This window comes from Podarcis vaucheri, assembly GCF_965113315.1.
Source record: "Podarcis vaucheri genome assembly, chromosome: 14".
NCBI lineage: Eukaryota > Metazoa > Chordata > Lepidosauria > Squamata > Lacertidae > Podarcis > Podarcis vaucheri.
Window position 1 is genome coordinate 31,688,519 of NC_138752.1, and position 15,673 is coordinate 31,704,191.

Below are 15,673 nucleotides of genomic sequence, written 5' to 3' on the forward strand. Positions count from 1 at the left end.
TAGGGATGTTTCTTCGTTATCCAGACACTTGTCTGTGTCTTTGCAAATTAGTCATTCCAAGTGTGCATTTTGGTGTTTCGGTATCTCTCCTATTAAATCAGGCAAGAACACAATTTGATTCCTCCATGGCACTCTCCGCGCTGAATAATTCAGATTCGTGCGGGGAGGGTTACAGAACGCCTGGGTGGCAATCTTATGCAATCCCGCTTGCCGAATATTTGCTAATTTCATCCTTCTGATTCTCTCCCCTGACCCCACCCTCACCTTACCCCTTCATCATCAGACTGTTTATAATGGCTGGACCGTTTTTGCATTGAGAAAACTTTACACCAAAGAAATGTCTTATAGTTCCTGAGGCATGGGCAGAAGAAGAGGATGCCTTGCACCTCAACCCAAGCAGGCCTAGATCTGGCCAAGTGCCTGGAAAGGAAACTGCCTGGGATCCCACCCCACAAAAAGCAAGCCATTCTCCAGTCCATTAGAAAGACAGGGTGAAAATAAAATAAATATATTCCCATCCCAATCCCTCAACATACTAGGCAAGAGATTGAAAAACACAAGAGAGCTCAGTCAAGCACCGCCCATATTATGTCACAAATACTGACTTTGGAAAGATGGAGGGGGAAATACTTCCTTTTTAAAAAATGTGATAACTTCTCTAGTTGAGATTTGTTAACGGACTCTACATCCTCCATGCATAGCAATGCAAGAGCATAAAAAGCAACTGCTGGATCAGGCCTGTGGCCCATCCAGTCCAGCATCCTGTTCTCACAGTGTCCAGCCAGAAGCCCCAGTTGAAAGTCTGTGAGCAGGACCCGGGCACAAGAGCAACTCTCCCTTCCTGTGGTTTCTAGCAAATGGTATTCAGAAGCATTGCTGCCTCCAACTGCCGAGAGAAAGCATAGCCATTATGGCTAGTAGTCATCGGTAAGCCTCTCCTCCACGCATTTGTAAGCACAGCACAATATCGCCAACAATGTCATGTCCACCTCAGCCTTCACCAATCAGATGTTATGGACTACAATTCCCATCACATCCCACACAGTATGGACCATGGTCAGGGATGATGGGAGCTTTGCACAACCCTAAAAGGTAAAAAATGGTAAAGGACCCCTGGACAGTTAAGTCTAGTCAAAGGTGATTATGGGGTTGTGGCGCTCGTCTCACTTTCAGGCCGAGGGAGCCGGCATTTGTCTGCAGACAGCTTTCTGGGTCATTTGGCCAGCAGGACTAAACCGCTTCTGGTGCAATGGAACACCATGACGGAAACCAGAGTGCACGGAAACGCCATTTACCTTCCCGCCACAGGGGTACCTATTTATCTGTTTGCACTGGCGTGCTTTCAAACTGCTAGGTTGGCAGGAACTGGGACAGAGTAATGGGAGCTCACCCCATTGTGCAGATTTGAACCGCCAACCTTTTGATTGGCAAGCCCAAAATAACATGGTGAGTGGTACAGAAAAGTCTGATGTAACAGAAATCAACACAAGTCTAGGAAAATTAATAGCCACGATAAGTTTCTACTAGCTCACTTACATCAGTGTAAGTCATTTGGAGCTCATCTCCAGATTAAAAGGGCACCCCCCAAAAAAAAACCCATCCCCCCCCAATGGTACTCTGTTAATCTGGAAGCTTGATTCTTATGGCAGGAGGAGCATCAATTCACAATCTCAGCTTGGTGCCTCTTCAAAGCCTTCAAAAAGTCAAAGATGAGGGTGGTGCTGATACTTTTGTCACTCTGCTATCTCCCATTTATGGAGAAAGTGTTAATTTATTTCACTTTCCATTATGCAAGGAATCAAACACAGTTCAAACCTTGTCAGTCAGCCTATTGATGCGTTAATTAAGGCCTAGGCAGAGCCAGAGAAGCTCAATCTTCCCTGATAGAGGCACCACTTTTGCGATGGTGGAAAAACAAATTAAAGGCACAAAACACAGGCAGACAGAAGGTCCCCCTTGTGCCACTGGAGCAAGCCTCACCTGTTCTGCAACTCATATCGGGATGGGAACAATGGGCAATTGCAGCTGTCCAACATAAACAAGCGAAACTCTCCGGTTCGTAAGCGAATGTGCATATCCCAGAAATGAGCATCAGGCACTGGGCTGCTGCAGAAAGGACAAGCAGAATGGCAGAGTAGCCTTCCCCAAGCTCGTGCCCTCCAGAGGCATGGACTACCACTCCCATCAGCCCCAGCAAAGCAAAGCCTGAGACCAAGTCAGACAGTTAACCCACTGACTGGCAGCAGCTCTCCAGCGTTTTCAGTCTCGGGAAGAGCTTCTGGATACTGTTTAGTGCCTGCACCCAAATCACCACTCAACACATTGCAGGGTGCAAACACAGGGGCCCTTCCCCTGTCTCTCACTGCCACCAGCCCCACCCCCTCTGCTTCAGACAATCCTGGAAATGATGAGGAAAGAATTGCAAGCTATCCTATTGCCTGCCACTGGCAGAAGTAGGCCGCCAAACGGTATCCCAATCAATAATTCATAGAATATGAAGACAAATTTTTGTTTGGGATTGGCTTGTTGCAACAGCGAAGAAATCTGTCCCAGATAATTGCATGGTACACAACATTGGCAACTGCCTTTAATGAAACGAGGGCTTAAAAGCAACAATCCCACCGAGCTAAATATCTGCTACACCAGAGGCGGGGAACATTTTGCAGGCTCCCTTCTGGGCAAGATTGCAGGACCAGTGAAGGGTCTGGGCCTGGAGAGAGGGGTCCAGCTTGGGGAGAGTTATTGAGGTCCACACAGAAAGGTCCAGAGGGCCTGATGATTCCCATTGTGTCCCACACAATCATTCTGTAACAAGGAAGTAAGATGACTCAAGGACAGAGATTGAGATCACAGAATCGTAGAGTTGGAAGAGACCATAGGGATCATCTAGTCCTAGGGATCCAGCCCAATCACCTTCTAAATCAGGCCCGCGGAACGTCCAGGAATCGGCATGTTTTTACATGAGTAAAATGTGTCCTTTTATTTAAAATGCATCTCTGGGCTATTTGTGGGGCAAAGGAATATAGTCTGGCCCCCCACAAAGTCTGAGGGACAGTGGACCAGCCCTCTGCTGATACTAGTCCAACCTCCTGCAATGCAGGTATATGCAGCTGTACCAAACAGGGATTGAACCTGCAACTTGGCATTATCAGCACCATGCTCTAACCAACTGAGCTATCCAGGTGTTGCTATACCATTGCCGATCACCATGGGACTTTTGGGTTTTGGGTTGGGTTTTTGGAAGACGCCTGTGCATGAATTTGTTTTATGTGTGTAGATCAGTGCATGCTGATCAACGCACAGTCTTCGCAGCAGGGCTCTGTTCCAAAGGCATGAAGTAGTCACGACAAACCAGTAGATTCCTATCTGCTGCAGCCTTCATCTGTCTTCACAGCCGTTGTAACATACCACTTGTTATCATCCGCCTGTTCTGCCGTTGAGGACTTCTTGGATCATTCTTTGTCTGGCTCCTTCCCTTTGACCTTACCGCCTTGGGTGACCCTGCTGGGAGTATGAGATTCCTGAAAGCTTCACTCACAAGGGTCATAAGAACATGCAAGCCCACTCATCACGACAAAGTGATGATCCAGCGAGTGGGACTTCGTTGGACTGGTCATGTTGTGTGGATACCTGATGATCGTCTTCCAAAGCAACTACTCTATCCTGAACTTAAAAATGGAAAGCGCAATGCTGGTGGTCAACAAAAGAGGTTTATAGACTGTCTCAAGACAAATCTTTAAAAATGTAGTATAAACACTGACAACTGGGAAGCACTGGCCTGCGAGTGCTCCAGTTGGAGAACAGCCTTTACCAAAGGTGTCATGGGCTTTGAAGACTCAAACTCAGGACGCAAGGGAGAAACGTGCTAGGAGGAAGGCATGCTTGGCAAATCCACACCGTGATCAGCTCCCGCCCAGAAACCAATGTCCCCACTGTGGAAGGACATGTGGATCCATAATTGGCCTCACAGTCACTTATGGACTCATTGTTAATACAGTGTTTATGGAAGACAATCTTACTCGGCTACAAATGATCGCCAAAGAAGAAGAAGAGGAAGAAGAGGAAGAAGAGGAGGAGGAGGAAGAAGAAGAAGAAGAAGAAGAAGCTATACCATTGTTTTTTCCCCCCTTGTTTCTAATTTATCATCATAGTCAGTTTACTTTTTCCAGCTTTTAGGAAACATGGTTGAAAGACATCCAGAGGGGAAACTGTGTTAAGTTCGTTGCAGGAAAAACAAGAAAGCCTCTTTGTGAGGGGATGATTAGCTGCTTGTGCTTAAAATTGTGCCCCCTCAGAGTTTGTGCGGCTCCACAAACCTCTGTGTGTGACAGAGCTCCTCAGACATGTCTGCTCTAGTCACTAGTAGAGTCTGACAGTGGCTGCCTGCGGAAGCGTTTCCAGCAAAGAAGCTCCTTAACGGAAACGCGTCTCCTGGACTCACGACGTGGCAGCTTCCGGCGAAGTATGGGTCTCCCTACGGTTGCTTCTGACACCTCCCCGCTGTTTTCGCTGGACGTGTCTCTCACCCCTTTCTCTCCCCTGCTAGTTCCTGCCTTGGCTGCTGCGTCTCTCGCAGCATTACTGAGATCCTCCTCCAGAGACCCCTCGCTCCCCCTGCTGGTCCCTGCTTTAGCTGCTGACTCTCTCCCAGCCTCTGGGAGCCCTACCACCTCCCTTTCCTCTGATGTCAGTTCCCTGACATCCACCTCCCCTCCAGGGCCCCCTTCCCCCCCGCCCCTACTCTCTCCTCTGGGCGGTGAGGAGCTAAAACCCCGAAAAGAATCCTCTTCATCTTCAGACGTCTCGAACATTTCCCTCCATCGGTCTTCGTTCCGGCTCGCTGAATCCTCCTCCGCCTCGGAATCAGAGAACCCCTCCAACTCTTCTTCTTCGTCGGTGGTGGCGAAGTATTCCCTCCGGAACCTCGCCACTGGCTGAGGTTTACGAGGGAATCTCTGATGAAAAGTTTCTATCAAAACCTCGTCATCTACATCCTCTGCCATGACCCAGGTGTTTTCCGACTCCGGCTCCCCTTCCCACACTACCAAATACTCTACTTGATCTCCCTTCCACCTGGAATCGAGAATCTCCACTACATGGTAGCTGTGTTCTTTTTCCTCCATAGCTGGTCCCCTATTGACCCTCCCTTCTCTGTCCCCTTTATACGGTGACAGCAACGACCTGTGGAACACTGGGTTCAGCTTCATGTGGTTCGGTAACCGGAGTCTGAAAGCCACTGGGTTGACCTGCTGCGTGACTTCAAATGGGCCCAGCCTTTTGGGTCTTAACTTCTTACAACCCCCTTTGAATGGTAACCCTTGAGTGGACAGCCACACCTGGTCCCCCACCCTAATGCTTTCCCCTTCCCTTCTGGTTTTGTCTGCCTGCCTCTTATATTCCTCCTTAGCCCTGTTTAAGTTAAGTTGGAGCTGGCGATGGATCGCTTCCATTTCTTCAACGAACTGTTCTGCAGCTGGAACGCTCCAGATCTCCCCTTCCCCCCCTGGGAAGGCTCGGGGATGACACCCGTGATTAGCCAAAAAGGGGCTCATCCCCGTGGACACGTTCTCTGCATTGTTGTAGGCAAATTCTGCCAACGCCAGCTTCTCCACCCAATCATTCTCTCTGTCATTCACATAACACCTCAAATATTGCTGGAGGACACCATTAGCTCTTTCCGCCTGCCCGTTGGTTTCTGGATGACGGGCAGTTGAGAAATTCACCTCTACATGCAATAAGCTCATGAGCTTCCTCCAGAACCTGGAAGTAAATTGTTTCCCTCGGTCAGAAACCACCCTCAAGGGGGCGCCATGCAGCCTAAACACATTTTCCACAAACAATTTAGCGGTTTCTTCCGCTGTGACCGCATGTGAGCAGGCTATAAAGTGGGCCATCTTGGTTAACAGGTCTACCACAACCATGATGGCTGTTTTCCCTCTGGACCTTGGCAGATCAGTCATGAAATCTATTGCCACTGCCTCCCATGGTCTTTCCGGCGTGGGTAGTGGTTCTAATAAACCTGCCGGTGCCCGCCTCTCCCCCTTGGCTCGTTGGCATTGATCACACCCTCTCACATACTCCCGCACATCTTCCCTGACCTTGGGCCACCAGAATTCCCTGGTAACCAGCCACATGGTTTTGTGTTGCCCAAAATGCCCTGCTGTGGGGCTATCGTGCAGTTGCTTGAGTACCTTTTCCCTCAATTCCCCTTCAGGTATATATAACGCTCCCTTGTAGTACAACGCCCCGTTTCTCTCCTCAAAACCCCCGGGTTTGTCTCCCTCCCTCCTGAGACCCCTGAGTTTGTCCTGGGCGTATTCATCCTGCACCGTTCCCTCTACCAGTTCCCTTTGCCCCACCAATGCCGCCCCACACACCCAGCGGTCCTCTGGAATGACATGGGTCTCTTCGGGTGCTCCCTCCCCCTCCAAATATTCAGGTTTGCGTGAGAGAGCGTCCGCCCTAACGTTCTCTGGGCCTGGCACGTAACAAATCTCAAAGTTAAATTTGGAGAACTCCTGGGCCCATCTCAACTGCCGTTGGTTGAGCACTCGCGCAGTTCTCCAATACTCTAGATTCTTATGGTCCGTGCACACTTGCACCTTATGTTGTGCACCAATTAGCAGGTGCCTCCATCTCCGGAAAGCCTCATGAATCGCAAGAAGTTCCCGGTCGTACACCGTGTAGTTCCTCTCGGATTTGTTCAGCTTTCGCGAAAAGAATGCACACGGTCGCCACTCTGACTCCTCCTTCCCCGGCTGCAGAAGAAGCACCGCCCCTATGGCTCTGTCAGATGCATCTGTTTCGACCCTCAGCTTTTTTTGTAAATCCACATGCAGAAGTTGTTCATCAGAGGCGAAGGCCCTTTTCAGTTCCTCAAACGCTCGCTCCGCCTCCGCCGTCCAAACAAACTTCTTTCTACTGCTGAGACAGTCCGTGATGGGCGCCGTCAGGTGGGCGAAGTTTCGGATGAACTTACGATAAAAGTTTCCAAACCCTAGGAACCTCTGCACATCCTTCTTGGTTTTGGGTGTTTTCCATTCCAGCACTGCTTGAACCTTGCCGGGGTCCATGGCCAACCCCTTGTCTGACAAGCGGTACCCCAGGAATTCCACCTCCTTGGTATGAAACTGACACTTCTCCAGTTTCACCCACAGCCTGTTGGCTTGCAGCCTGCTCAACACTTCTCTGACGTCTCTCACATGTTGCTCCTCATTCTCCGAATACACCAACACATCATCTAGGAAGGCCACGCAATTCTTGTAGAGCAAAGGCCCCAGTACGTGGTTCATGAATGATTGAAAACACGCGGAGCCTGTTTGTAATCCAAAAGGCATCACGAGGTATTCAAATGCCCCCAAAGGGGTGAACATGGTGGTTTTCCATTCATCCCCTTTCCTTATACGTATCAGGTTGTACGCCCCCCTTAGGTCCAGCTTTGTAAAAATCTTTCCCTTCCGCACCCTGGTCAAAATATCATCAATCCTGGGCATAGGAAAAGCCGCCAGCTCTGTCACTGCATTTAACCGCCTGAAATCACATACAAGTCTCGGCTTGTCCGTGTGCTTTTTATCCACAAAAAACACTGGGCTACCCCCCGCTGCCTTGGACTCTCTGATGAAGCCTCTCTTCAGGTTCTTGTCAATGAACTCTCGCAACTCCTGCATTTCCCTGTCTGACATGGCATACAACTTGCCTACAGGAAGCTGTGCTCCAGGGAGTAAATTGATCTGGCAATCAAAGGGCCTATGCGGGGGTAGTTGGTCAGCTTCCTTCTCGCTGAACACGTCGCTGAGATCAGCATACTGTGGTGGCACCTTCCCCTTCTCCATTACTTCAGTCCCTGCCAGGGTGGCTTGGGCCCCTGCTGAACCCTTTTCCCCCCTGCAGTGTTCTAAGCAATGTGCTGAACCGAAGGAAACCACTCTTTGATGCCAGCCCACCAGCGGATCATGTAGGGCTAGCCAGCTCATTCCCAAAATAATGGGAGCGCCTCCCAAGGTGGCCACATTAAACGCTATCAGTTCTGTGTGCCTTGCCACCCTCATTATCATTGGGACGGTCTGCAAGCTGACTCCTCCTCCCAACAACTCCCTGCCATCGATCGTAGTCACCTGCAGGGGGTTGCTTAAAGGGATCGTCTGTATCTGGTGTTCAGCAGCAAACTCCTTGCTCATAAAATTGCAGGAGCTGCCTGAGTCCAACAGCGCCTTTATTTTTAGGGGGTGTCCATTTTGCAGCTCTAGCGACACTTCAATCACTAGAGCAGGTCGAGGAGCTTCTGGCACGGGCACTTTCACTGCTCTTTGGCCTGGCTGCAGTGCCCTGACGGTGGCAACCAGGCGTTGGCTTTTACCTGCTCCGTTTCTCCCTGCTCTCCCCCCTCAACAGCTCCCACCATCCCTTGCCATTCCTTCCTCTGGGGGCAGACTCTGGCAAAGTGGCCTGGCTGTTGGCAGAGATAGCATTTCCGGGCTCCTTTTCCCTCCTTCTTAGCCCCCTCACTGGGCTTTGAAACTGCGCGCGCGCGCGCTGTTCCGACTTCCATCGGCTCTGCCGGCGGGAAAGCTGGCTCAGGAATGTCTGGAATGCGGAACTCCTTCCAACGTTCCCCTCTCCCTTCCCGCCTCTCCAAGGCTCTTGCCTCCTGGCGCGCTCCAATGGTCAGCGCAGATTTGGTCAGCTGATCCATAGACACCGCCCTGGGGCTCCGGGACAGCTCGTCTTTCACAGCCGAAGAAAGACCTTCTTCAAATAGCATCTGAATGGGTGCCGCCGATAAATCCCACCCCAATCTGTGAATCAGCATGGTAAATTCAGTCCAGTACTCACGGACAGATCGGCTTCCCTGCTTGCAAGCCATTAGCTGTCTGCGCACCACCCCTTCCTCAATATCGCTGGAAAACATGATATCCATTGCACGAAAGAACTTCATAGTGTCCTTTAGGATATCATTGTGCGTTGCCATCAGGGGTCGAACCCAGTCTCGCGCCCCCTTCTCAAGATGCCCAATTACGAAAGCAACTCGCGATTCCTCATCAGGGAACTCATCAAACTGCACATTAAGGGCATATTGCATCTCTGTCCTAAAGGCATGGTAATCCTTGGGGTCCCCCCCAAACTTCTGCACCAATCCTGGTACCTTTCTGGGGAACTTTTTGTCTGCATCCTGAGCCCTTCTCTCCTCGAGCCTCGCCGTCTGCAGCGCAAGTTGGACCTCCAAAGCTTGATACCTTTCTTCCAAGCTTGGACCAGCTCCAACCCCTGCCTCTCCGGTTCCGGCTGGGTTGCTCATGATGCTTTCTCCTGCACAGGCAGCGTACAAAGACTGTCAGACTGCTGTGAGGGGATGATTAGCTGCTTGTGCTTAAAATTGTGCCCCCTCAGAGTTTGTGCGGCTCCACAAACCTCTGTGTGTGACAGAGCTCCTCAGACATGTCTGCTCTAGTCACTAGTAGAGTCTGACAGTGGCTGCCTGCGGAAGCGTTTCCAGCAAAGAAGCTCCTTAACGGAAACGCGTCTCCTGGACTCACGACGTGGCAGCTTCCGGCGAAGTATGGGTCTCCCTACGGTTGCTTCTGACACCTCCCCGCTGTTTTCGCTGGACGTGTCTCTCACCCCTTTCTCTCCCCTGCTAGTTCCTGCCTTGGCTGCTGCGTCTCTCGCAGCATTACTGAGATCCTCCTCCAGAGACCCCTCGCTCCCCCTGCTGGTCCCTGCTTTAGCTGCTGACTCTCTCCCAGCCTCTGGGAGCCCTACCACCTCCCTTTCCTCTGATGTCAGTTCCCTGACATTCTTCTTTCACCTTAAAGACTTACAAACTTGTTCTGTGAATGGCCACAGTTAATTACATAATTGCAAGTGTCCGCACTTTTCTGCATTTCATGTCCCTCTGATCGTAATGCTTTAAACCCCCACCTCCTCCCAAAAAAACATACAAAGAGATTCCTGTAACTCAGAATATTTCACACATCTGATAAAGTGGATTGTACTTCACAAAAGTTTGTATTGCAATGGATTTAAGGTGCCACAAGACTTGTTTATGGTTTGAGAACTTTGGCAAGTCATCCATCCAATTTTATTCGCCTGCCACAAGCCCACAGAAAATAAAACACCAAAATCATACAACTACTAACATAAAATGAGTCAAAATATGTGGCACATATACACAGGGGAGGGAGAGAAAATCCATCTAAACTTCACTTGAAGTTGACAAAGTCTTTGACAAATCTCTATATGTGCACAACTAAATAAATAACTGGGGACAATGCTTGTGTCAACACACCCAAAGAGTCTAGAAATACGAAAGGCATTTATCACAAAGATCACATACACTTCAGGTACTGGAAATTTATCACTGGAGGATGCCCAGGAACATAGCTGTCCCACCCTCCACAAATCAGCCAAAATCTCCTGTGGGGAACAAGGAAACTGGCTGCAAGACCTCTCCAGTGAAAGGAAAACAGGGCTTTGGGGAGCTCAACAAAATCAACTGAGTCCCACTCTGTCAAGGGGTCAGCTACTATAAAAAACTGCCATTTCACTGGGAATTCTTTTTTAGAAAAGCACAGGAAGCCAGCACATATATCCTTATATGGCCATGTTTAAAAAAAAATGTTTTCCAGTTGTTTTAATATATTTAACAGTTCTGTATTTATTTATTTATTTTATCTCATAAAATCTATGCATCCTTTGATTGTAAAAACTCAAAGCAGTTTACAAAGAGAACAAAACAATAAAATTATCCCTGAAGACAACCCTTTAAGGCATTCAAAAGATAAAATCAGCAATAAACCAAAATCAGATTAAAACAAACACCAACATTCTGCACTGCCTAAGTAGGCTTGAGAACAGTGAAGGTGCCTGTCTGATGTCAAGTGGCAAGGAGTCCCAGAGGGTAGGTGCTGCCGTGCTAAAAGATTTCTTACAAATGCAAAGTGAGTGCTATATGGCAATTGAAACAGTGCCAGTTCTGCAGATCGAAGCAGTTGAGCAGGCATATATGCGGGAAGGTGGTCTCACACAGGTAAGCTGTTTTATGTTTTTATTAGATTGTAAATCACTTTGGGCTGCCCCACGGAGGGTGATTCATAAATGAAACCAATACGCTCCACACATATTTCCAGATCTAGCTGCATTTGCAGGTCCTAATCACCGCAGGGGAGATTTCATAGCAAAGCCTTCCATGGGCAACCATTGCGGGGGGGGCAGGGAGAGAGAGAAAATCTGGTGCTGGCTGGCCAGCTTCCTTGCAACTTGAAAGAGACTCTCATCACACCAAAATCCTCTTAAACAGGAAGGAGAGATCTGAAGAGATACTGCAGGGGGAAACGGGAAAGAGAGCAAGAATAAAAAGCAGACGCTACTAAAAGGGAAAAAGCTCGTGTTCTGTAGCTCCGCGACTCCAGAACGCTCCGTGATGCAGTTCGTAAGAAACTGACAAGGTCACACCATTGATGGTAGGTAGGGCCATGCACACTGTGTGTGTTCCAGCCACTTAGCTATTTATAAAATGTGCATGTTGCTTCTCTAGCTAAAACACAAACCATTTAAAAACACAAAAGGCAATAGGAAAAGAGCGCAGTTAAAAAAATAAAAAAAGAAAAGTCTAAAACGTGGTAGAAGCACTTGCTTTTCATGCAGAAGGTGCCAGGTTCAATTCCTGGCATCTTTAGGTCAGGTTGCAAATATTCAACCCCCCACCCCACCCTCAACTGAAAACCTGGAGAGCTGCTGCAAGTTAAGAGTCAAAAAAATCATTCGCATCTGTCTGTCCTGAGAGACAAATGAGTACTGGAAACCACAGGAGGGGAGAGGGCTCTTGTGCTCTGGTCTGCCTTGTAGGCTTCCCTTTGGGGCATCTGTTTGGCCACTGTGAGGACAGGATGCTGGACTAGATGGGCCTGATCCAGCCAGCTCTTCTTATGTTCCTATTCCTATGTGGACGACTTAAAGGGAGGCCAGGCAAAGAATCACAACAGGCAGACTTAACCAGCCAGTTCCATTCCATTCCATTCCATTTACTATATAGTACAGTATTTATATACAGGGATGCGAGAGGGAAACACCATCACCAAGGCCTCATGGGTCTGAGATGGTTGAGAACGGTATGTAAAGCGGTACTGGTACACAAACTGCATTTGTATATTTTTTGTTATTTATTTTATGATACTACACTACACCACCTCAGAACGCCCACATAATAGATAGTCTCATCACTATAGATAGAATAAGAGGGGTTTTTTTGTTTTTGTTTTAAAAAGGCAAATGTTCAATTCAGAGTCATCCACCCAGATGGACCTGCTTGAAGCAAACCCATGTTTGAACAAATGGTTTTCTTCCAAGAGAGAAGGGTTTCAGCATCTTCCTAACCATATCACAACTTCAGTTATGACATTTGCAACTGAGAACACTAACTAGCATTGCCGGCAGGTACTTTCAGACCCTGGGCTTTTAAGGTATTACAAGCCACAAGTATTATTACTTCAGCTGTGAAGCCCATGATTCACTTTCCTCTCAGCTTCACAACCGACACCACCATTCCGTGCTTTACAACAGCTTCCATACCCCTGACACTGCAGTGAAAAAGGCAATTCCGATAACAAGGAAATACTCTGAACATGAGCAGTTTCAAAAATCCACTTAAGCCAAAGCACCTTCAGGACTACAGGAATAAAACAGGTCTTGCTTCCCTGGCAATAAGTGATGGAGAAAAGAACGGCAAGGAGAACAACAAATAGCACTAAATAAAGACTTATTTATTGCTAGCTGCCCAGAGAATGCATTTACTAATAATGCATTTTTAAAGTAAAAAACAATAAAGTGAGCATCCATAACCATGTTCATGGCAGGCTTGCGCCAAACTACAAAAGTAAGAAAGATTAAACAGAAGATATTGCAGCAACCAGCATCAGTCCCAGTGGGCCTTGGCAGGCCATCAATGGCTCAAGGTGCTGATGCTGTTCTGGTTTGCTTGGTCCTTTGAGTTCCCCCTTGGTTACGTGGCCCTGGACTTCTGCTCCAAAACCCAGCCCCACCTGCAGTACCGACATTCACAAACTCATTGCAAAATGTACAATGAGAACATTTGCTTCCCCTAATTGTAAAACCCAGGAAAATGGGAGGTCATTTACAGAGCAAAGGAACAACACGCTCTCTGATCTGGCAACAATTGAGTGCCCTCAGATGTCCTCCAAACACACAACCCTTCAGGGCACCAGCATTGAACGGAAAGAGTTTCTTTTGCAAACTAGGCAGGTGTCGTTTGCCATCCTTACAGCACCACGGTGACTATCAACATGGCCAAACCACCCAAAGAGTGGCAGGAGAGCTCCCTGACATTGGTCCGTGACCATCTCATGCAATCACCGAGGGCTGGCGGCTCTTGGTAAAAGGCAAGGGATAGACAGATTGGGTCTACAGGGTGCCAGCCACCAAGACAGCCTCCTGTCCCCCAGTTGTGCTGAAATAAAACAAAAGCCTTTGCATGTGAACACAGTTCCTATAAGGCTGGAGCAGCAAATGGACATCCAGGTGGCTTAGGCTCCCTGTTCATGTGGATTCTTGACTCTCCGACCCCCAAAATGTTATGAAGTCAGGCCTGTGCAGCTGAAAGCAAAGGAACAAAGCCGCCCAAAAATCTCCTTACCCGGAAATCAATGCCCACTGTAGAGATGAAGCTGCCAGCCAGGAAAGCACCATCCTTGAACCGCACCAGCAGGCAGGTCTTGCCAACCCCGGAGTCGCCAACCAGCATCACCTAAAGAGAAAAGAACAGGCACGGAGGGGTGGGGATTAGAGCTGGATAAGCCCCTTTTACTACTAGTGACCTGGAGCCACAAAGCTCTACCTTCTGGGCTCTCTGCTTCTAGCCAGGGCTGTAGCTAGGGGGTGGTGAGGTGGGCCCCCGCCAGGGGCACAGGTGACTGGGGACGCAAAATCGGCTAAAAAAAGTCCATAAATATAAATATTGATTATTGCCTCATAAGAAATAGTTTTAAATAGAGGGTGAATTGAATGGGGGGGTTGGAGGAGAGGCAGAAAGAAGAGCTAATTTGTCTGTGGCTAGGGGGTGCAATCTCGATGGTTCTACCAGGGGCGCAAGATCACCTAGGCTCTGCTTCTAGCGCACCAGACTGTGAATGGATAACAGTGCGGCAGGGTTGGGGAACCTCAAATCCAGGGGTCCAATACAATCCTCAAACCACATTCTATACTACGACTATTACTGCATTGATATCTGCCCTCCCCACCCTCAACCTCTGGCTTGCCTAGTTAGCGCTGGCCCTCTTAACACAATTCCAGCTCCTTATAGAGAGAACTCATCTATCAGTGCCTCATAATCAACTCTCTCTCCTGGCAGTTTAAACCTATCTACGTGCCAGACAGGCTGCAAGTTTTCTGCCGGGCACACGGCGGCTCTGGGCTGGAATCAGAATTGTGACCTGACGGACTTTGATAGAATTCATTGCTCTGGCCCCAGTTATTTCAGTGGCCTGTGAGACAACATTTATAGCAGCCACCCCCAACCTAGCACCTCAGTTGTTTGGTGCTCTACCTACCACCAGTCTCAGCCAACAGGGAGATTGTGGAGAGTTGTAGTACCACTGTTGGAGGGTGCCAGTTCAGGGAAGGCTAGTTTAGAGCAGCACTGCACAGCAGCCCACATCCTGAACTCAAGGCATTATTTCAAGCAGGGGCTTCTACATACATACATAATTTTATTGGTATGCCACCTTTCCATATGTTAAAATCATGCCCAAGGCAGCTTACGGCATGAAAAAAATACATAATTAGGAAAAGAATACATAATTAGAAACATAATTAGTTTACATAATAGTAAACAATATAACATCAAAAAGCACACAAGCAAATAGAAACAACGCCCACATAATTAAATCATAATTAAGATTTAAAATTAAAGATGCAAAAATTAATATTAATAATAACACAACACCAACACCAATAAGAGTCTGTTCAGCAGCTTTTGTAGCTGGAGTCAGTCAGAGTCCCTTACTCCCAGACCTGGTGGAGGAAATCCAGCACGGTAGGAAGCAGATCTTCCAGGGTTCACATCCAGGACTGTCTCTGGCTACCTAGAACTTTGTAAGGATGTAGGATGCTTATACTGAGTCAGACGACTGGTCCGTCTAGCTCGGTACTGTCTACTGACTGGCAGAGGCTCTCCAGGGTTTCATGGACATTCCCAGTCCTACTTGGAGATGTCAGGGATTGAACCCGGGACCTTCTGCATGTGAAGCAGATGCTCTACCACTGAGCCAAGGTGTACTGAGTCAAGGTGAGAACTCAATGAGCCCTACTCCCAGGTAAATCTGTATAGCTTGTGGGTCACTCTCATGTTATTTAAGAAATGTAAAAACTGAGTCCTGCTGGGTCAGGCCAAAGGAGCCTATCTAGTCCAGCATCCTGTTCTCCCAGTGGCCAACCAGTGGGAAACCTGCAAGCAGGACCCAAGCACAACAGCCTTCTCCTCAATCGTGTTTCCAGCAACTGGCTTTCAGAGGCATATGGTCTCCAACACTGGAGGGAGAGCCTAGCCATTGTGGCTAGTAGCCATTGATACCCTTATCCTCCATTAATTTGTCTGATCCTAATTTTCTGAACTCTGTAGTTTCTGTTACATAAGAAGCAGTTTTATACCAAGTCTGACCAT

At 48.4% G+C, this 15,673-nt stretch overlaps 1 protein-coding gene across 1 annotated transcript in view; it reads right to left on the minus strand.

The window, feature by feature from the left end:
- The window catches only part of RAB26 (RAB26, member RAS oncogene family), a 114,429-nt gene that overhangs the window by 95,604 nt on the left and 3,152 nt on the right, over nucleotides 1-15,673 (minus strand). The window contains exon 2 of the mRNA XM_082199403.1: nucleotides 13,649-13,759. Within this exon, the coding sequence (XP_082055529.1) occupies nucleotides 13,649-13,759 (111 nt within the window). The remainder of the gene's footprint in view (nucleotides 1-13,648; nucleotides 13,760-15,673) is intronic.